The following is a 22,782-nucleotide window of genomic DNA, read 5'->3' on the forward strand; positions in this document are numbered from 1 at the left end:
AAAAAGTTTTAGCAAAGAGATCTGAATTTATAACCTGGCATGTTCTAGTACATAAATAAAACTTAGCTGAGCTTGGTCTGCTGTCATTTTTTGCTCCTATGTGTCCTTTTTTTAATTTACTCCAGCGTAGATTTAAGTAAGTCCAAGTAATATAAGTAAGAAGAGAACATGACTTCATCTGCTTTCTTCTTTGTAGTCAGCTATTATGTATGAAGATTCTGACACCGGAAATATGCAGACAGTCATAAAGGATAAAAATGTTACTTTCTGTATTTGGGCCAATCTGAAGAAGAAAGCAAGGTACAGCATGTTGAAATTCTTAATTCACTTTGAGACTTGGCTTTGTCTAACCAAGTCAAGTACTCCAAGAACCAGTTTCTTGTAACTGTTTTCATGTTGAATAGGGTTTATTCTACAGCCTTCCAGATTCCTCAGCTGTCTCAGTTTCTTACTAAGTGGTGTATGATGCTTTGCACTCAGTTCTCAGTATGAGCGCTGCTGATCTTACTAGGGAACTTCTTTTTCTTTAACTTACGTACAGATTCAAGAATCATGCCTTTTGTGACACACATCATGGATTTGATCTTCCAAAGTCACTGGCTGTGAGCAGCATTGCTGTTCGCATATTGCACACCCACTACGACCACATATCTCCACTTTGGCTGCAGTGCCAGAGAGTGCCAAGACTGGAAGTCTTAGATAGCGAAGAGTTGACTCAGCATTCACAAGACAATGCAGGAAAACCAGAAGAGGAAAAGGAAGCCAGAGAGGAGCCCAAAGTGACTACTGAAGAAGAAATGCTTCCTGTCGAGAGAAATGTAGGTAAATCAGCTCATGAAAGGATGTTCTACAGCACTGTTCCCTCTGGAGACCCAGCTGACGTGTGATTGCTTCTTAATGTGCCCTGTACAACTTTCTGAAACTTCTAAGGGTAAAGACAACTTGTGTTAACACTGTGCCGTGAACCTTCTGAGGGGATGGAAAAGTGAACGACCAAAGACTACCTAAAAATGGTAGAAGGAGAAGTTTTGACAGGACATAGCAGTTGTCTGTTGGCATGCATGAGTTGGCATTTGGTTGGCAGTTTATGAGCAGGATCAAGCAGTGATGGTTGTTAGGCACTTGTAAGACATTTGCTGCAGTCTGTGATGTATATCAAGATGAATATATTCTGCATCCCATAAATTGGCAGCCCCATAAGATGACTGCAAGAATGTAATATTAGGAAGATCAAAAGAATGCACAATAGGATTCAGAGCTCACTGGGGCTTGGTTGAGCAGTTTACCTGCTCAGTTCCTGTATGTTGATTTTTTTGCCACTAGAGGGCTTTCAAAGTCTGTTTCTGACTGCTGGATTCTCTTTCTTTGCAGTCTTCAATGAAGTGTCATGGCATTTGGTGTTGTGGGGTTTCTTGTTGTTTTTTTTGTTTTGTTTTTGTTTTGTTTTTGTTTTGTTTTTTGTTATTGGGTTTGGGTTTTCCACTTTCGGTATCATCAGTGACCTCCAGATAAGTGACTTGACCACTGCCTGGAATCCTATTTTCTTGTTTTTTTTGTATGACAAGACTTGTCCATTGGCAGTTTTTCACCAATGTTTTTCAGTCCTACTTACAATTTCATTGCTTCTATTTTTTTTCTTTCTTTTTTGTGCATTATCATGTTCTCTCTGAAGCCTCCACTTCTCTCAGCCACTGCAGTCTCTCCTCCTGTCTGGCTCAGCCTTCAGCTCCCCATGTTTATGTGGGTAACACCTTCTCCCCTTGCAGCCCAGGTCAGGAGGTGCGTGTTCTTCCTGCTCCCAGGCAGGCGCACGGTGGCACACAGGAGGTGCCTGTGCCTCCATATGCATGGTGTGTGTGCTGAACTGTTATTTGCTTATTGCTGTGCTTCCAGAAGAGTCAGCTATGCCAGAGATGAAATCATATCTGGGCTGGAAATTTGGCTGGAAATCTAAGGTGATGTTTTGGAAATAGAAAACAGTATGAGAGGGAGTAAGTATCGCAGGCAAGGTACAGACTGAGACTGTAAGCTGAGGTTCTGGCAGAGTTATCAGTGTGGCTTTGGATTGAACACTGGGTTCAGTTTTCTTTGTGGCACTCTTTTGCTCTAAAGTCAGCATAAATGTTAGTTTTGAGTACACACACTGCTAATAAAAAGATTGGATGCTTGACTAAATGCTGACGGTGGATTAAATGCTGGAGGTGGAATTTGCAATTGAAACAATTATGTTTATCTCTATTTAAACGTTCAATTCTAAAATTGAGGGGTATCTTTAATAAAATTTATTTTTCTCAGGTAGGTAAAAAGGATTTGTCCTAAAACCTTAACCCTGTGGCAAGATGAGTGCAAATGCTCCTGCAGGAGTGGAGCTGTACTCTTTCTCTTTGAGCCACTGTTTTAAACAAAGTGATACTCTCTTTTTTTATTGTGTCTCTCTACCTAATTAAAAATCTTTTCCTTTTTATATAGAGTGCTATTTCTTTTAGAAGAAATACAAATAGCATAACTGATATAAATGAGGTGACAGAAGAGGAAAGTGAGAAGAAATTAGAAAGCTTTGATATACCACCAGAAGGTACTGTGTTCTTATTTGCAACACTATGACATTGCTTATTCTCAATGTCTTGCTGACTATATGGAAGGATGGTGATACAGATCTCCACTTGAATAGAACAAAGTTTGTAACTATACTGCTGTCGTGCTAATGGGAGTCTTGTTGACATTTCTGTTAATGATTGCTAAAGACAGGGAGAAAACTGGACAAAGAGACAAATGGCAAATAGGCAAACTCACACAGCCACTTTTGGGAGGAGTCTGAAAGGACACTACTAAGTTACCACAAATCCACTGACAACAGGCAGCCAAGGGAGGAGAGAGGAAAATAGGAGAGGGCAGCAGTGAAAACAGCAAGAACTTTTGCAGGTTATTATCTGGATTTAACTTAGTTGTACCAGTGTTAAGAAGTTAATTTAGCTTGGAAAAATTAATAGCTTTGTTTAGAAGACATTTAAACATTATTGTATGGTAACATTCTTTTTTCTTCTGCAACATCTGCTACAATGGTTTGTGTTTGATTTTTTTCTGGGCATTTTTATCCACGGTATCGATGCCACCTAATTTTTTTATTATTATTATTATTTTATTTTTTCAGTTAATTGAGGAAAAACTTGAATTTATACATCTGTTATACATAAAAAAATACTATGAATTACTTTTTCTAAAAATTTTGTTTCACGTAAGTGCTTTTTGTTTTCCTCAAATACCATCTATCTTTCACCTTCAGCACGTGGCCTGTACTTGCATTATATCTTTTTTATTTCCCTTATTTGTCATCTCACCAATCTTACTGAACTTGGCCAGAATTTACTGTCTTGTACACCTGTGAAATTCTTCTGTGATTAGTAATGCAACTGGTTTCTGTCACGTTTCTGTATGAAGCACTTTGAGTTGACTACAAAGTGTGAGTAGGGATTAATCTTCGGAGTGCTCAGTACTAAAACACAAGAAATGCTTTTCATGGTCCAGCAATCCTCTTTCTGTTTCGATCGGCTGTTAATGGATATGTGGCACACCAGTAGGTGGAGCTGAAATGCCACAGAAGGGGAAGCACTTCAAGCACATGATTTCTGGTGAAAACGCAAAAAATAACAGAAGCATGAAATTTCAGTGGCTTAGGTTAAGCACCACGATAACTCACTTTGCTTGGTTATTATGTAGTTCAAATTCTACAGATGCAGGAAAAGACCAGTGAAGAAGAGGAGATGATAACTGATGAAAACACTGTTGATTTGCAACAGTTTGTCCCTGTGGGTGGAGTGTACCACATCGATGGGCTTCAACTTCCACCTCAGGTCCACCAAATCAACAGCTGGAGTGTGGTGGAGGTAAGTGAGGAAACACTGCATCTCGTGCAGCCTTCTTCCCTGCCATCCTAAGCCACTCCTTAGAGCTGGCACCAGGGCATACACACAGTTTATACACGTGTTGATCTCTTGAACAATTAATTAACTGAAGTTCCAAAGTTGACAAATCATGTTTTCAATTAGACTTGGTCAATTTTTGCAGCAGCTGAGATAAACAAATGTGCATACAGTAAGGTGTGCACTTGGTCCCTGCTCACTAGCACAGCTAACACAGATAACTTAAATTGTTGTGCTGGAAAATGCTCTCGGGAAGTAAAAGAAAAATTTATTTTTCATATCTGAAAAGTATACATAAGGAAAGATGGTAAGAGCATTTAACAAATCCATTTTCAGCCTCCACAGGATGTTTGTGATCAAATGGGCACAAATGGTAAACGTGTCTTTTTCTCCCAGAGTTTTTATTGTGAAAATGAAAACAATAAGTGGAATGTACAGGTTAAAGAAAGCAGGACTGGGAGCAGACTGACAAAGCTCTCATGTCTCTCATTTCACATTTGACCTCTTTCATTCCTTTTGACACTGTGCAGACATACAGAACTTGTCATGGCTTCTACCTGCTAGGCGCCCCTGTTTGTTTTGTAGACTTCAGCTCTATTAAATACCTTCACTTACCACATAGCACTGCCTGAAAGGGCCAATGGAGCACACGAAGGGTGACTACCAGTGGACCTTTGAATTCTCCTACTGCTTCCACCACTGTAGTTGCAATGAAGGGAAACACGCACTGCAGCAGAACTTGTACCAAGTGCTACTAGTAGCGTTTCACGTTAGCGTTTGGTAAAAAGTCTAGCAAAATACTTTAGGAGAAGGACGTAATAAGGAAAAACATTTGTTGGAAATTTGCAATATGAGCACACCATTTATACTAGTAAATTTTAAATTGTATGTCAAAGATCTACAGGTGGTTAGGTGGACTTCAGTCAATTCAGGCTCTTTCATTTTCTGATAAAACATTTTGTCTGTCCTCTTCCTATTTTGTCAAAGTTACTCGATAGTGGCTTGGAGGTATACCCGTACCCCCCAGAAGAGTCTGAAGATACCACACATCCACCAATTCAGATAACACTTGGACTTCCTGACAGCGTGATCTACTGGAAGGAGCCTGTGATAGCCCGGTGGGATCCTGCAGGTACCAAGTTAAAATAAATTCATTTTGTTTGGCTAATAGAATTTCTGCCTGAGTTTGAATCTTTTAGAAAACTACCTAAACGTAAGAGCCAGTTCAGAGCTAAGAAATATTTTAAGTATCTTCTTGGTTCTGTTTTGCTCCTGCACTGTGTGTAGTCAAGGACTGCTTCAAGGCTTTTGATATTAATAGAAAAAACCTGCACTATTTAATGGGGCAGCAGGACACCTCTAGAGCACAAATCAAGTTTTGCTAGGATGAAGACTGCTTTGAGGCAAATTAATCCCTACCCTACAGTCATGTTACTTCAAAATTTTGAAGTTAAAAACAACTGTGATATTCAGTTATTAAAATCTAGGCAGAATAGGCAGAAACTATTAAGGTAGTTTGATGGCTGAAGTTACTGTTGAAGATAAGATTGCAGACTGCTGTTACTATAGCAAAAGCAATAGTTACATTAGTACATGTTGTTCTTTTGAGTTTAAGGAGAGTCTTTAATGTCAGTATTAATGTCAAGATTAGTCCAGTTTTGTATTTATCAAATGAAGGGAAGCTTTTGCCCTAAAATATTAGGTAAAGAGAATTTCTCTCAACTCATTCTGAATGTAAGGAGCTCTTAATGTACAGCTTTTTCTTTTTGCCTCTCTTTTGTAAAGGCCAACAGTGGAGAACAGATGGCATCAGCAACATAACATATGAAACACAGGAGGAAAACATCACTTTTGAGATAGATGCCTTTTATACAATAGCATTTCTGCAGGACATTCATCTCAACATGCCCTATCAGGCATGGGAATTGCGACCCACCAGTACAGATGAAGCAGTATTTGTGATTACTACAGTCTTTGCAGAGGTTCAGATACAAATTAAGGTACTGTAACTTAGTTATTTTATATAAAAGACTAGTAGGCTTTTTTTGAAAATAAATACAGAATCATGCTGTGCCTTGTTAAGAAGAACTTGAATTTCAGTGCTTCTCTGTTGAAAATAAGGAAGGATTCTCCTCATTTCCAAGCATTAATTCAACCAAAATTACAGGTGACTTAAATTATTTTTGATGAGCTGGTCAGAACAAAGCATCTGTTGTGCAACATTCCAATACAGTTCTGATATTGATACTACTTTAGCAAAGTCAAAATTGCTCCACCAGCACTGAAAAATTGCTTCTCTCCCTCCAAACTGTGCCAAGAGAAATAAAAACATTTTAAACAACCTATGTTTTATGCTACTCATTCCTTCTAAAAGTTCAAATTATGCACAATTATTCAGATTCCTGTTGACATATAAATTGGTTAAAATTATATCTGTTACTGAAGTAAGTGTGATTGTAATTATGGGGCAGTAAAGTGGCTTTCTGCAAGATCTGCGAATTAAGAGCTAAAGATCAGGTGATATCTAGTGTAGACAGTATCCAGAATAGCCATGAGGCAATAAATAGTTGATGCCTGAAGCAGAAAGATACCTCTTTTCACCAATAAGATGCGTTCATTGGTTTATGCAACAGGATAATCAATGTATGCTGGCTGCAGTAGTGGTGGGAGAGAAGAATGTGCTTTCCCATTTGATAGGAAAATGGATGTGCCCTGTCACCTTAAGAAGAGTTTTGAAGAAGTGTGGTCTGAATATTTTCCCAGAAGAGTATTCATACAAGTATGTCTGTGTGAACAAAAAGGTGCGTGCAAGCAGTTTTGCCTTTTTTTTTTTCCTTCCATCTCTTCTTCATGTAGGCATTTTCATGTAGCAAGTTGTACAGAGGCAGCAGGCATAGTTGTGAGTGGCAGCTTAGCCAATTGTCTGCTTAAAGATTCTTTTTTTTTTTTAAGCTTCATTAGGTAGAAAATGATGCATATTTTTTAACTTTGTATTACAGGCTCCCCTAACAGAATTTAAGGCATATCAACAAATGGCCTTGGTTGCATCTGCTTTTGCTTTTGGCTGGAGCAAGTGGAATCTGGAATCAGGTCAAGATCAAGTAGTGTTCAAGGTTTGTAGCTTTAGATCAAATTTCCAGGGACAAACCAGTATAGAAACATACCACACAAAAGCACAGATGATGGAAGTTGTTTCTGTCTCAGTCTTCAAGCCCTGTCCTGATCTATATCCACAGGACATCAGTTCTAAGATTTTAGGTTAGCTATTTAAGGTTTAAAAAAAAACAACAAACAGACAAACAAGCACATCTGTGTTCAGCAGTACTTCAAAGCCTGCTTCTCTCCTGCTTCACAAGTGCATTTGTGAGGAACAAGCCTGAGAGCTGTAATGGTACAATTCTCAATAACAAAGGCACTTGCTAATGTGCTAAGATGTACAGCTGATACAGGTCAACTACTGGGGCTTTAGCTGAGGCTAGGAGACACAGGTAGATGCTGATTTCTAATAGAGTGACCTATAAGAAGGTCCCCTGAATTACCATCCAATTACCACCTGGAAGCTGCTTCTTAGCTTCAGAGGTGTTCTCATTTGTTCTGTACTATAAAGAAGGGAACACACAACTTGATTTGTTTCGTCACTGAATGGCACATGGTCAAAACTTCTCCCAGACAGAGAAATACCTCCATTTCTGGCTGTAGGTACAGAACATACTGTTGAAATGCTGAGAAGTTCTCCCACCCCTGGGTTAATATTTGTATGAACGTCACATGCCTTTAAGCCCACTACTTAATCTAAGCAGAAAAGAAATACATGATACCCATTGCTGCTAGCTATTCTTTATGTATAAGTCAGAACAGCAAGAAAGGCAGTGACCAATACTTGCCATTTACAGAGGCAAACCATGGAATAAGTTGGTGTTGATGTTATTCTACACAGTCATTTAGGTAAAGCCCTAACGTTACATTAAGAGTTCAAAAAAAACCAGAAACAACAAACCACTGATTTTCTGTAGTAAACTCAAACATGTACTAAATTAGTCCTATCAGCTTTATCTTACAGCCCATTTTTTTCCTGCATCAGGTAAGTGAGCATCTTAAAGCAGATTTTGTCAAAGATGAAGACTGGTCTCTTTACATGTTTAATGGTCAGAGAGCACAGAAGCTGAAGATCACTGAAGCCAGTGAAGCTTTTTCAATGGAACTAGAAGAAGATTCTGAATTTCACTCCACGCTCTACCACATGCTGAAAGATTTTGCCAGCAAAGCAGCAATTGATAAAGTGAATACAGCTAACTTTCTGTTTGTTGATGTTGTCTATCAGCTGCTCCTTGCTACGAGAGTTTTAACATACTCCTAAATACTTTATGCTTTCATTTAAAACTTTATTATCAAAAACTTCCAATAAAGTCACAATTCAAGTCTGCAGTCTTTTTCTATTCAAACTATTGGAACAGCTTTAATGACTAAAATGTAACCATTGCATTTTTGTTAAAATAAGTTATTTATTCTCTTGTGGCTGAACCATTTAGTCATATTTATTGTGAGCCACGTTCAAAATCACTACCTGTTTTATTCTAAACCTGAATAGAACTAAGACTCCCCCCCATTACTTGAAAAAGTTAACTTTCGCCAGAATGAGAAGAAAAAAAAGTATTTTTCAAGTCATGAAAAAACAAAGACAAAACCCCTCAAAACGCCCACAACCCAAACCATGACCTTAAATATATTACCTATCTCAGTGTAGCTTCTCATACTGTCAACTAGAACTCAGATGTGTAACTTCACACAGGTCCAAACCTTGGTTATACTGGGGGCGGTCCATTGTGTTGAAGTCCTGTATATGGCCACAACAGTTGCTGTAGTGAAGTCCAGGAGTCCCCTGTTCCTACAGGTGCTGCATCTGCTGGTCGTTGAAGAGACAGCCCAGTGAGGAAGCTTGTAAAAGCAGCAAGCAGTACCAGGATGGACACGGAAACCCAGAGTGTTTTGTTAGCGTTGGAAAAGGAAGTCTTGAAATGGGACGCCCACGATGACACTAAATTGCACCTGCAGAATACAGTAAGTCATGTAATGTTCCTTCCATTCCTCTTCAGAATTTGCAACTCCTCTCCCAACCCTCATCCTTAAACAAAACAAAACAAAAAAACAACCAAGAGCTCCCACAAACCAAAAAATAACACAATAACTCACCAAGACAGTAAACCAAGATTTGAAAAAGCACATACACCATTAACTATCACAGGTGACAGACAAGGATTCTGTTGCACTAGGAGCTTTGCACAGTGCTACAGATCAGTAAGTTTTTTATTTCGGTGACACACCTGACCGACAAGCCCAGTTCAGGCAGCCACGTGCTCCATTCTGAAGAGGAATCACAAATGCTGCCTTGTAGATCGTGAAAAATTCTGTGTTTCACTGCTTTCTAGGACTTTGGTGCCTCCCACATGAAATTGGGAACATGTATTCTTTGTCCAACAATAGAGAGAAAGTAAATGTATAGTTCTTGCTGCTATCTTTTCAGTTTTACATGCTAGCATGCAATTGTCTCCTTGCCCAGAAATGCTCAAACTATAAGGTTTAGCTTAGGATATCCATGCAGTTTTTCCTGTGCAGAGCACATGATTCTTTCCTATAGGGCAGGAGTTTAAATTTAGGGGCTTTGAAAGGATTCTTCTTGAGGACAGCCCTCTTTGAGCTGGGAGACCCAGAGAAATTAGCTGCAATAATCTGAACTTGGTGGTGATAACTGCTTGTCTCTCAGTTTGTGCCTGCTGCTAAGTGTTGCACAGGCACAGGAATTAAAAAAAAAAAATCTGTGGTGTTCTTCTTTTGTGTTTTTAAAATGAGAGTAGATGTCACATGGCCCCAGTAGCTCAGAGCTCAGCTATTAATACCAGCACAGAGTAGTAAATCAAAGTAGGATAGCAGTGTGAAGCTCCCATCTATCTCCCCATTACCTTCCCACTTAAGGTTCCTAATGGATCCCTGACTCAGAGGTGAGTCTGGCATCTGGTGTTATTCATTCCTGGTTAGTTTGTTTCAGCAGTCAGTGTTGAGAACCAAACTCAAAACGACAGCTTTGGTTCCTCTTCCCACAGCCAACCACTGCTTTACCTCACAACCACGTGAGGGGGAAAAAAACAAAAGAAACTTACGCTGACTTCAGGTTCCATTTTGATGGACACTTTCCTTTTTCAGAGGTACTTTCCTTTCTTGATAGTTGTTCTTGCATTTCAGCAGGCAATTCCAGCTGCTCATTTCTAAAAGCAAGCAAGCAACAGTTCCAAAGCTTCTCCATCAAGCATTTGATTTGACAGCTCATAACACGGAGGACATTTCCGTAGAACTTACTTAGTTTCAGAATGGTCATCCTCATACTCTGTCCAGGAATAGGTGCTAATGAATCGCTGTAGGGAAGGACGTTTCTCATTTTGCCTTGCTCCTAGTCGTCCCCTGTCATATTTTAAACATACTAGCCTTAATTTCCCCACCAGAAACATATCATGAAATTACAAGTTTAGCAGTAGCCTACTCATTTGATTGGGACTTAGACAAATCAGTTTCAAGATTAGTCACCTAAAACTAGGGATTTTTTAAAATTAAATCCAAATCCATTAACATTAGCTACCTGGTTTTCATATTTTAGTTCTAATGCAAGAGAATATAGTTTTTCCAATTAAGTGTTGAGAGATTTAAAAAAGAAAAGCTGCAGCATTTAGTCATAAAAGCTCATTTACCTACTGAAGCACAGAGTTAACGTGAAAGATGCAGCCTAATGTTATTATACCTCAGGACACTCCGTAAGTTACTTTATATGGGCACAGCTTGAGCTGAAAATTATTTAACCCTAGACAAAGAAGAGGCTGAGCAACTTTACCAACTGCTTGATCTCCTGTTGAATTTATCACTCCATTCGTCTCCACCAGTTTCTTGCAGTTGGGCCTAGAGAAGAAGCATAAGCCACTTATGCAGCTGCCTTTTCCCAGTGAAACTCAGCCATTTCTGAGAAGGGACACGTGCCTCACCACGAGAGCCCTTACTTACCAGTGGCACCCCAACACCTGCATTTCCAGCGCTCCTAGGCAATGTTGCAATGCTAACTCTTCGTAAGGATGATGATGGCTGTACGAATAAAAGGCATTACTGGCTCTATCAAGGAATGACTGGATTACTCACCAAGTGCACAAGACACCATCTGTTTTGGCACAAACTGTGTAAAAACTTAACGTTGCTACTTAGCTTGAAGTGACACACAACAAGTAATTAAATGATACACACAGCCCCAAATGCATGTGTTTGTTTTGTTTTTTTTTTTTAAAGTAGCATCTTTTCACATTAACTGCTTTTCCCCACCTAAGTAGAGGCTTCCAGCAAAACACCAAAAGTGAATGCATTCCCTCACAGGAATTCCTCCAATCAACAGGAGTTGAATTCATTTTTCCATCTGTGCTAAACCATTCTCTTCTAATGCCAATGGGAGAGCCACATGTGAACAGTATTTCTTAGCCACTACATGAGAACACAGTCATTTCAGCTTCTGTGAACTCCTCATCTGCCCTAAGCGGGGCCACATGCAGCTCCCTCGGGGCTGAAGGAAAAGGGGGAATCAAGGCAAATGAGAAAATATCCGTGTTTGATGACACCAGCCCATATTTGAGAGAAAACCATCATGTCAAGCATGCACCACAGTGCCAGTGCATGACTTGGCAAAGGAAACCACACACACGCACACACTTGACACTACGCATTAAACTGAAAGGGCCATACCTTGAAGTTAAAGGAATTGGGGAGCTTTTTGTTTGTAGATTCGTCTGTGAACAGATTAGACATCAGGAATTTTTACTCAAATGCAGTGAGTTTTAGTTGCAACTAGAGGTCCGACTTTTTGCAGTATCTGCCTAAGCAGAGAGTACATCAAAATGCTCCCAGAAAGCAGAAATGAGATTTCAGGGGGGGAAAAAAAAAAAGCTATTTCTAGATAAGTTCTGAATATACACATATATTACACATCCTCTGCAAGGATCAATTCCTGTTGCTATCAGTGTTTCTACCATTATCAAGTCAAACACCCTGTTTTAGGCCAATCTCTACAGTCAGTTATGGTTCACAGACAAAATTTAAAAAGAATAACCTGTGGTTTAGGCTCCTGAGAGGATTTTTAGCAGTGCACAAGTAAGACCACCTTATCTGCTCTTAAAATACACGCTTATTTCAGAAGAAATTCACACTTCTCCTGGAAAAGCCACAAGTTCATGACACTGTCTGAAAACCCAACCACTCTACCATTTGCTAAATGGGGGAAACTCAGAGCACCTGCAATTCAGCAGCTGAAATTCAAATTTAGAAAAGAGCCACAAGCACCTACAAAGTCAAAACTGAACTACATAGAAATAACAGCTGGGAACTCTGCAGACTGAGCAAGCACCTAAATGTACTGCTCAGAAGCAGTAAGATTACCAACACCATACTCACTGTGCTTGTGGAAAAGCCAGAACACTGCCACATCCTTGCAGTGTTTCTTCCCACTATGCCACAGTTCTTAACACTTTATATACAACTTTTCTGATAACATATCATTAGTGCACTAATTTTTCCTCTAGTTTTAGAAAAGGAGATGCATCAGTCATACAAACCTCTCTACCTAAGATGTTGAGCTTTAACTAGGCAGGTCTGCCTGGCAAACCCCAACAAGAGGAAGGGCCAACTGGCTGGTTTGAGTTACCTCGATCTCCAAGAGAACTGAATGACCTCTCATTCTGGAGCAGGACCTGCTTCAGCTCCTCAAGTTCCGCATGTTCTTTTGCGTACATGCGCTTCAGGTTTTCCACGTGCTGAATCATTACTTCCACAGCTTTGCTGATACGGCTCTCCTGACAGAGTGAGAGGGCCATAAGTCAATGAAGTGGCTCTCTGAGGAGCTACACTGTGCTTAGACTTTAAGATTTTATTTTCTCTGCCGTCATCTAATCTGCTTCCATCTTGTACAATAGTGGACAGAAGTGAGAGGATGTTGCATCACCTCTACAAAGTTTCACTGCAACCCATCTCTTATTTCACACCAAAGTTACGCAAATCTCATTTCTCCAGTCATTTTCCTTATTCTAATGTGGTTCATACTTTAACGTTCTGAGTCCTTATAACTCACCCTCTTTGAGCTACAGTCTGAACACCCACTACACATTTGCTAGTATTGTCAAGACTTACCTTCATGCTGCTCTTCCACATGCTTACACACAACATTTGACTAGATTTTAAAAAGTTTCCATATATTTTACTTACACTTCCTCCAAAGCCCCATTAGGACCCTTCCCAGAAGGCAGAGAATTACCATTAGAGCAACAAGACTGTTGTTGCCACATTGTATCTTTGTGCTCTTTACTGTAACCAGCCCTAGACTATCAGTTTTTTTTTTTAATTTTATTTTAAATCAGGACCACATTGCTGCTCTGTTCCCTCCATAATGTGGTCACTCTCACAGTGCCTGGGATTCCCAACAGCAACACATGCAGCAGTCTGAGAAGGCAGAGCCAGGACTAAACCTTACTGGTCAGTTTCCTCTGCATACATGAGTTCCCACATCTAGTCCTGAAAGCAGAAGTCCAGCCAACAGGTACTGCTAACCCTCAACAACTAGAAGCTTTTATACAAAATGTGTATGTGGGAAGCATTACCTGGTTAATAGCTCCCAGCATCTCTGCTCTGCTGGCAACTCTGGCTGCATACTGGCTGAGAAACTGCAAGCTTTTCTGCAGCTTCTTAATAATTTCCTGTGCTTGGTTATCTTCTTCACACAAAGGAACTAAAGCCTAACAAACACATAGAAAAGAAAAACAAATGTGAGCTGTTTTTAGAGAACAATGGGCAAACTCAACTGATGACACTGAAGGGCAACGTTTGGGCTCAGAGTCACCACACTGGCACTCAACAGCCTCACTCAGTGTACCCTGATAGCAAGCTACAGTGGGCAGAGACCTCAGCTTAACTAGCATAAAATTGAGTACAGGGTTCTTTCTGGACACCTGTGCAATAGAGAAAATCCCTACTGCCTGAGCACTCAGATGCAGGTTACCCCTCCAATACTAAGCTTCTCCTATTTTAAATTCATCACTTAATTTTGTTCAGATTAGTTCATGATGTATTACAAATTCTGGAGAAAAAGAGCCATACTGGGAGACATTGATAACTATTGTTCCTGTGCACCTCACTCACACTCACCTCCAGCATCTTCAGAGCATTTGTAATCTCCTTTTTCAAATTCTCTTCAGCCAACTCTCGGGATCTTTCTTCAAGCCTCACCCTCTTGTCCAAAGTGAACAAGTCGCACTTAAAACCTAAAGACAGCCTTAGAAATTCTGCCTATTGTGGAAACAAAATGATTTCAGAACAATCTAAGCAGTGCAGAGTTGTGTTTTTTTTTTTTTAAAGTAGATATGAAGGCTGAAGTGACATTTTGGAATATACTCCATAATGAAGTTATAGAAGAGATACAGAAGATAAAACAAACATGGCTTGCTTTCCCAAAGCCAGTCCTTCCATCCGCAGCCAGGACAGATGAGATCCTGGCAGCATGCAGCGTGCCATCTGTCCTTTGAAAAATGGACTAAACCAATACACTCTGCCACGAGGACGTCACAGCTCTGCTCTCCTTCACCTTTGCAAATGAGTGTTTCAGTTGCAACAGTGTTTTAGTCAGTCATACAGATTTCCGCCTTTTCACATCGCAGCCCTTCCATAGTTTGTGACAGAAACATTGTTTATGTCAACACACTTGGGAACAACACTACAAAAGCCAATTCACAAAAGTAGACTGGGTTTAAGTTACTCAGCATCATTCTTTTATATGGGAAAAGATAGCAATCCACAATTAATGGCTTATCTATAAGGCCCTTCTGTTGTCCATGGTATGTAAAAATACAAGCAGCAGACTTACCTCCACCTCCTTCTCACTCTGAGAGTCACTGTGAGATAAGAAAAAGCAATCATGTAACAGACTGCCACTCTGAATTCCCACATGCAGGTATCACTGAAAGTCAGAACACTTACGGCTCATTTTGCTTTGCTTTATCTCCTTTAAGGCCACCTGTAGGGGGTGAACTCCCTGAGAAGAAAAAATAAAAGCTTTCTCAACCAAAATGAAAAAAAACAACAACAAGAAAAACCAACAGCCCACCAAAATGGTTTGTGATAGTCTTTGGAGCGCCAGCAGAAATCATGGCTGTAATTCCCCCATGTTAAACTCTTTTTTCTTGTGAACTCAGTAGGACAGCAACCACAAAGCACTGACACTTGCATGGAGCCAGAGAAGTGAGCTGAAATCACTTGAACTCACACCTTGCGTGCATGAGAAAGGTTAATCCTAAACTTTGGATTAAGCTCTCAACCCTTAGGTTCAGGATGTTACACCATCACTCACTTCTGTTCTACTCCAAAGGCAAAAGGGTGAGGTGACAGAGTGGGATCACTAAGCACAGTTCAACAGAAGCATTTTCCAGTTAATCTGGAACACAGTACCCTAAATTTTAGTTAGCATAAAGGATGCTGCTTTACAAATCTCGGGAGGAGGCATGCCAATTTCAGACACCCCCAGCTCCTCTGCAGCTCTTAAATTCTTCCTCCTGCCCAGAGGAAGCTGGAGCTGGTTAGATCACTATCTGCAGAAGTCAGAGAAGCAAGTTTTTGCACGCTAACATCTTCCCTCTACTGCTAACCCAATTCTGGTGTTCAACTGCAACATCCATCCCTTAAAACAGAAGCCTCATGCAACTACTGGCACAGCCCAGGCAGTTCTCTACATCCACTCGCACAGCTCTTGGCACAGGTGACCAAGGCACACACCTGGTAAGTTCAACAAATGAACTCAATAAACCTCTTACCTTTCCTGCTGGGAACCACAGCTGGTGTTACCTCAATCTGTTCTTTAGTAGCTTCATTTTCCATCTCCTAAAAAAACACGAGCACAGTCAGACCAAGGCAAGAGCCACGAAGCCCTGGAGAGGCCCATCCCCTACTGCTTTGCATCACCACCGCTCAGCCAAACCACTCAACATTTCCACATCACCAGGACTCTCACCAGGTCTTTCTTCATAGGATCTGCTTTGTGTTCTTCCATCATGGAGGTGGACTCCTTCTTGATTAGGTCAGGTTCTGGAAAGAAACATTCCAGAAAAAGAAGTGTAATAAAACCAAAACAAGCCTCCAACACACCAACACCCAGAGTACCTGCCACTGACCAACAGGCCTGAAAAAAGTTTGTAGTAATGTGTACTACATGTTTATGAGCAAGACTTACTTCTGACCAGAATTGCTCCAGGTGAAGTCACAGAAGTTCAAGTAATATTCTCTTGGATTTTCTGTCCTCCCCTCCCCACCCAGATGTTTTCTTTGTTTCTTATTTAGAGAGATAGTTTATAATGAGTTTTTATTTCAACTTCGATTAGCACAGGAGTATAGGAGAAAAATTCCCATGCACAAGCTAGAGAAGAAGCAGTGAGTGTTTGTAATTCTTCACTTCCATGCTATGAAACATCAGACAACACATCAGACACAAATTAATTCAGCTACCATTATGGAACATCTTGATCATAACCAGGTCAAGAAACACACAGAATTGTGGTATATCAGGAGCCTGTAAGCTTCCAATGCCTGACACCTGGGCTGCCATTCCTACTCAAGAAAACCCACCAACCAGTAGGGTGCTGGCAGAGCCAATAGAAGAGCTCTCCTTGCCAAAAGGCTGGTGGCAACAAACTGCTCAGTTCAGGAACTGATGATGCCAATTCAGATTCTTTCAAGTGCCATAGTGTAGAAAGCATTTAAAGCAGTCAGAAATAGCCTCCAGAAAGAAAGCTATTAAAGGGAAAATATTTAAGAAATTGAAAGAAGTCTTGGAGAGTTAAACTGATTTCTTGTGTGCAAGTAACTCTGGTAGCTATTTATAGCTTTTAGAACATCTAGAATTTTTTTTTTTTGCTGTTTATATAGTCACACACACCCACATACACAGATGCACAGAAAGAAATAGCACAAGAAAAGAAAAGTTTCAGGTCTGAAGTGCTCTCTCTTTTCATCCTTCACATAACCAACATCCCCTGCTCAGTGCTCCCTTTGCCCCTGCTATTTTTTCCACAGCCTTAAGTATCCAACCTGGCTCCCAAGCACCTTTAGAAGACGTTTTGTAGTAGTATTAAAGTGTTGCAGATTCAGCAACACTCCCATCCTAATGCTAGAAATGCTTTCTGCTGGGAGACGTAAAGCTTGCAGCAGGATCTCAGACTTTAAAGCTATTAGGACTCTTCCTGATCTGCTTTGCATGTCTGTTTCCTCCTTGCTAAAGGTACTTTCATCAACTATGAAAATTAACTGCAAAGGCAAATTAGTAGAAAGAAAATATATTAAGAACAGAGACTGAATTAGATTTCAGGAAGATAGCACCCAAGAAACAAAACAAAACAAGAAACAAGACGACAAGAAAAGAGCCCTATATTTGGGTAAAGGTTAAAGATAGTTACAAACAACCACGAGTTCTGTAGTGCTTATTCAGATCAGCCATGCACACATTCTAGTTTTGTTTTGCTTTTAGTTTTCAAGTGAAAGAAACCCCATCAGATCTGGTAAAAGTGATAATTATGGATGTGCGTTACTATAGGGAAAGTAACATACACAAAGGTCTCCATCTCATCTCTCCTCCAGGCCCACCCCATCTTCTTACACTCTAAAACATCAACTTCAAAAGGAAAATGCCATTTAGTACAGTTACCAAACCTCACGAAACAATGAAAAGATTATTTTTCCTCCCCAAATGCCCTGGGGTTTAGCACCCACACAGTGTTACACCAGCTGATTTCACCAAGTTATTTCATGCTCACATACAACACCATAAGGCACTCTCCTGGGCACAGCCTTACTCCTACTTAGCTTTGAGAGCACTTGCAGGTGCAAGCATTTGCAACAGCAGAAATTCAGAAGTTGAAGTTACTTACTCAGCTTCCTCACTTTAAAGGCATTCTGGAAGCAAACTGTTTCCCTACTGCACGAACACCAGTGTGGCTGCAGCAGTTACTGTACCTGACACAGAACCAGTCGCATCCCGATCGTTGTTTCTCTCCATTGTCACACAAGTTGGCACAGCTTCCTCCTTTGCACATGAGTTCTTGGGTGGCTTTTCCTCCATCACAAGGCAGCCTAGGGTATCAGGCCACAGAAGACAGAGCACTTATCAGTCAGTAAACACAGAGACTTCACCATATCTATTTTGAGAGTTTCAGCACAAGTAGTTTACACACCTGCGCTCTGGTTTAAGGGCCCTACCTGTTACCGGTGCAGTGCTTTCTGAAGAGGATGTAAGAACTTCTTGGGGAGAAGTTAAGCCATCACTGTCAAAACAAAGTTGCTTTTTAGATGCTCATCCATATTATACAGTCTTAATATTTTTAAAAGCCTCACACAAAACCTGACCTGGATGGGATCAGACCAAGTGGTATTGACGGCTCTGCACAGTCCATCTTAACAGGAAGAGAAAAGAGTTAGTATCAGATTGCCTTGCAGGTAGAAAATTTTTTATGCCATCAAATGTCTTGTGTGGAAAAGACCTTAAAGCCCACCCAACCCAACCCTTGCCATGTGCAGGGCTGCCCCCTCACCAGCCCAGCTGCCCAGGGCCACGTCCAAACTGGCCTTGAGCACCTCCAGGGATGGGGCACCTGCACCTTCTCTGGGCAGCTGTGCCAGCGCCTTACCATCCTCTGAGTGAAGAATTTCCTCCTGACATCTAACCTAAATTTCCCTCTTTTAGTTTAAAGCCATTCCCTCCTTGTCCTATCACTGCCAAACCATGTAAAAAAAAAAAAAAAAATCAGTTTCCTGTTCATAAACTTCCTTTAATTACCAGAAGGCCACAATGAGGTCTCCTTGGAGCATTCTCCTCTCCAAGCTGAACAGGCCCAGCTCCTTCAGCCCTTCTTTGTAACAGATATGCTCCAGCCCTCTGATCACGTTGTCTCAAAATCTTAATAATTACTCCAGCTGTACCAGAATTACTTCAACAACAGAAAACCAGATGGTACATGACCGCAAAGTCTATAGCCACCTCTACTCATATCATACAGCTTACTGTGATACTACTGCTAGGAGTGATAACTTTCAGCAGAAATTTAGTGAGATAATCTTGTTCCTGACAATACAATTAGCTTCTAACACATTTTCATATGACCAAAGCATGTATTACTATACCACTTTGCTATCCCAATGCTATGCTTAAGAGCACACCCATTTTTCAAGGTCATAAGAAGTGCACAGAACTCCACTCAGCTATAAATGCTCAACTCATTTAGGTAGGTAAGAGCACTACTTTTAACAACTTGACTGAACAGACAAAAAAAAAACCAACTAGTTTTGCTCATGTGCCTTTAGCTGCTGCAGTGTGGTTCCAGTCCCAAGTCTTACTGCGTCACAGCTGAGAACAACATCATCTTGAGCCTTTCAATATGCAAAGAGAGACACTGAACGGGAAATATCCTTCTTTCCCCTCCACTAGAGCTTGACTGCCCTCGCAGAGTCTGTGCCTCAGCCAGCCGATGTTTCCTCTAATGCAAATGCAGGCTATTTTTATTCCTATTTGAATTCTCTATTAAGCTTAAGGAAGTTCAACATTGTGTTAGTCTTGTTCAGGCCAGTGGGACTACAGGAATAGTTGGGGAGAAGAAAAGAGATGAATGGTGCACTGGAATGAAGTAAGGGAATCCTGAAGGATTCCTGAAGCACAAGCGTGCACTGCCAACACAAAGTGGATGGCAGCTGGAGCTGACCAACACAACACAGCATCCTGCATGACCTCTCTGGGTAACCTCACTGTCAGTGGTTTCCTGTTTTGCAATGAAGGAAAATCCTCAACTCCATTTTTGAAGACCTCATGCTAGCTTGGAACTGTAAAGGTTACACTTCAAACAACCACAACTAAAACACTTTATACATTTTACTTACATACCATCAAAACAAGCATAAGAAGCCTAATTTTGATCTAGCTTCACAAGTATTCCTTTATTTAGTATCCCCTGATCTCCTACAGTGACAGCACTGACAAAGCCCTGGAGTTACTTACATGCAGAAGGTCTCAGCCTGGTCAAGAATGTCTGCAACCACAGTGCAAAGTAAAAAAACCTAGAGATACCTTTCCTATTAATCTGGGGTATTCAAATGTCTCTGCACATCACAGGTTTCAGAACAGGTACTGGACACAGTCTGTTTACCTCTTCCTTAGGGCAAGCTTTAATACTTACATTTTTCCTTTTTTTCCTTGTTTTCCTTTAGGAAAAGGAAAATGCCACTTGCAAGTCCAGTTGGAATTACAGAAAGCTCCAGAACAATGAAGGTCAGACATTTTGAACAACTATGCAAAGCTGCCGCTTCCCAGGAGGATTAAAAGTCACTGAGATTACCCCTCTAAGACAACATAAACAGCAGCAGCACGAAGGAGGGAATTCCTCACCTTCTCTTCCCCTGCTGAGCAGTGTGCCGAGACCACAGGCAGTATCTATCTCCTACTTTCTACCTTCATTGCACTTTCTGCCTCACTTTGCACTGCAGTGAGACCAGGGCAGCTCTGAGGCTGCACGCTCACTGGTACTGCACAGCTTGTTTCCAGGTTCACAGAAACCACTGATCAATTTTCACCACTGCCCATGCTATAGCTTGTAAAGCTAATTAGAAAGCCGTGCCTGTGTAGCAGGGCTGAGGTCTGGATTTCAGCAGTGAGTGCTGCAGCACTGAGCACAGTGCTGAGCCATGGATCATGTGGCTATCACCATGAGAAAGCCGACTGACAGTTCAAACAGTAGGAGGAAGCAGTTTGATAGATGCAGGATTCACTACAGCAGTGAAAGCATATCTGAGCACATGATTGAAGGAAGGTCTTACATACAGCAAATACATCTTTTTTCAGCTGTTACAGCTGTGGGAAGAAGTGCAGAGAAAGGCAGCATTCACAACTAAAGCATCCTGTCATCACTTAGAGGTGTATAAGTGTGGTGAGGTCACTGAGACTTCCCCAGCAAAAGAGTATTTCTGTTCAAATAGCACTGGCTGAAGCCTATAAACCATTTAAAAAGTCATCTCCCAGGTAAAAGCATGACCCAGTGGCACATGAACATTAATATTTTTAGGTCAGTAACGGTATTCCAGGACAGAGCCCAAGCAGAAGGAAATATCCCAGACAAAACAAGATGTCTCTGCGCCCTGCTGGCTGGTGCCAGCTCCATTGCAGTGCTGCTAAATCTCCATCTGCCTGTTTGTAAGGCACAAAGTGCAAGAATCCATTCAGAACTATATTTGGGGTATCAGAGACAGCACTCACCTCAGTAAGTGAAGAGTCCATCATTGTAATGGAAACAGGAAGGTCTGAATCAGTATAGCCACCAGCAGAGTATATTTTCCACCTGGCAATACACATTTTATTTGCATATTGCCTGAACAACAGTGAGATACATTGCCTTAAGCACATAACAACCAAAGTCACCGCTATCTGTACAGTCAGACAGCTGGTCTCCAAGAGAAATTCATGACAAACATCAATCCCTCCTCCCCCAAACAGCAAGAACCACCACCTGTCCTTCCCAACCTCCTCCACACTGCACTGCTCTAGAGAAAACCTATGGCAAAAGCTTCAAAAGCTGCTGAATTTCCTGCTGCAGACTGCCTGCTTCTACATCTCCAGGAACATCCTTAGCTTGCTTTTTAAATATTCACTGACATTAGTTAGCTTGCTTACAGAGTCTTAAATAGTTCAATCTGTTTAAGAGATCTAAGGAGGCAGTTTGATAGGCAAGATCTTAGAATTCCTGCACTAAGTTCTGCCAAAAAAAATTATCAAAATGAATAAGAATTTGGCTCCAAAATGCAAGTGTCATCATAAGTTAAATACTGAAATAGACACAAGAACACCTACCTTCTGCCTCAGCATGAAATGCTGTTCACTGCCACTATATCTGCATGATGGCCATACCAGTGGTTCAGTAAAGTTTTAATAATACTCTTGCTCCTTTTTGCAAAGTGTTCCCCCAAAACACCATTATCTGGCCATTGAGTGCCCAGTATATTAAGAAATGCTCATCTTTTGAACCTAGCTTGCACTGAGGATACAGCTTCTTCCAGGACCTGCTGTATCCCAAGCAGTCCTCCACCCTTCACCCCAAAGAGGTTATCCCGCCATCTTACCTGCACCCTACTGATGTCACATCTGAAATGGATGTATGCCACAGACCATAGCTTTCAAAGAGGCTGGTGACAGATCTCCATCTGCAAGGGGGATTCCAGCTGTGCACAGGAAAGTTAATTGGGCAGGAGGTTTCCAGGTTTAGAGCATCTGCAGAAAGTGAAAGCAGCATGAAGAGACACGGCCACAGGCAAAGTTGTCACAGTCATTTACATCAATTTTCATTTCTTAAGTCTGAGATAATGAAGAAACAGACCAATCTAATAAAGATTTTTTAAGAAAGTTTTCATCTTCTATGAAACACTGGGTTATCCGAGCTTTGCCATTTTTGTACATGAAGAAATGTACAGGGTGTTACTTTCCTGTAACACCCAGGGATAGGGATTTTTCATCAGTCACGTCACAGAAGCTTTTTGTATGGCAAACTATTGGTCTAGTGAAGTGTTGTTTTGTGGTAAGGGGCAGTGGAAAATAAATCTTTGACTGAGATTCTTGGATCAGTATTGACAAATATTCTTGAAACAATATTTGACTGGTGCAAGACACAAATACCTGCTTCTTTGCGGCAGGATCACAATAATACAGTAAACTACAGCTACATTGTGTTAGTGCATTTTAGAAAGCACATACAATCAAGTTTATCTTCCATTTTCCCCC

At 40.9% G+C, this 22,782-nt stretch overlaps 2 protein-coding genes across 3 annotated transcripts in view; one reads left to right on the forward strand and one right to left on the reverse strand.

Moving 5' to 3' along the window:
- The window catches only part of CASC1 (cancer susceptibility 1), an 18,053-nt gene extending 9,712 nt beyond the window's left edge, over positions 1-8,341 (forward strand). Inside the window, exons 8-16 of the mRNA XM_019616805.1 lie at positions 197-300; positions 542-818; positions 2,470-2,575; positions 3,718-3,884; positions 4,908-5,052; positions 5,706-5,920; positions 6,554-6,721; positions 6,920-7,033; positions 8,002-8,341. Coding sequence (XP_019472350.1) covers positions 197-300; positions 542-818; positions 2,470-2,575; positions 3,718-3,884; positions 4,908-5,052; positions 5,706-5,920; positions 6,554-6,721; positions 6,920-7,033; positions 8,002-8,277 — 1,572 coding nt within the window. The 3' untranslated portion in view covers positions 8,278-8,341. The remainder of the gene's footprint in view (positions 1-196; positions 301-541; positions 819-2,469; positions 2,576-3,717; positions 3,885-4,907; positions 5,053-5,705; positions 5,921-6,553; positions 6,722-6,919; positions 7,034-8,001) is intronic.
- The window catches only part of LRMP (lymphoid restricted membrane protein), a 52,837-nt gene continuing 36,902 nt past the window's right edge, over positions 6,848-22,782 (reverse strand). The window contains exons 23-40 of one of the 2 annotated variants that reach the window (XM_031555277.1): positions 22,128-22,275; positions 21,268-21,349; positions 18,375-18,421; positions 18,228-18,292; positions 17,985-18,101; positions 15,991-16,064; positions 15,794-15,860; positions 14,964-15,018; positions 14,851-14,878; positions 14,136-14,276; positions 13,592-13,726; positions 12,643-12,790; positions 11,688-11,731; positions 10,965-11,042; positions 10,798-10,862; positions 10,272-10,373; positions 10,076-10,180; positions 6,848-8,966 (exon numbers count right to left, since the gene is read on the reverse strand). In XM_031555277.1, the coding sequence (XP_031411137.1) occupies positions 8,723-8,966; positions 10,076-10,180; positions 10,272-10,373; positions 10,798-10,862; positions 10,965-11,042; positions 11,688-11,731; positions 12,643-12,790; positions 13,592-13,726; positions 14,136-14,276; positions 14,851-14,878; positions 14,964-15,018; positions 15,794-15,860; positions 15,991-16,064; positions 17,985-18,101; positions 18,228-18,292; positions 18,375-18,421; positions 21,268-21,349; positions 22,128-22,275 (1,745 nt within the window). In that variant the 3' untranslated portion in view covers positions 6,848-8,722. The remainder of the gene's footprint in view (positions 8,967-10,075; positions 10,181-10,271; positions 10,374-10,797; positions 10,863-10,964; positions 11,043-11,687; positions 11,732-12,642; positions 12,791-13,591; positions 13,727-14,135; positions 14,277-14,850; positions 14,879-14,963; positions 15,019-15,793; positions 15,861-15,990; positions 16,065-17,984; positions 18,102-18,227; positions 18,293-18,374; positions 18,422-21,267; positions 21,350-22,127; positions 22,276-22,782) is intronic. The other variant, XM_019616800.2, reaches the window with a different exon arrangement.

The sequence above is a fragment of the Meleagris gallopavo genome, chromosome 1 (genome assembly GCF_000146605.3).
Source record: "Meleagris gallopavo isolate NT-WF06-2002-E0010 breed Aviagen turkey brand Nicholas breeding stock chromosome 1, Turkey_5.1, whole genome shotgun sequence".
In the NCBI taxonomy this organism is placed as follows: Eukaryota; Metazoa; Chordata; class Aves; order Galliformes; family Phasianidae; genus Meleagris; species Meleagris gallopavo.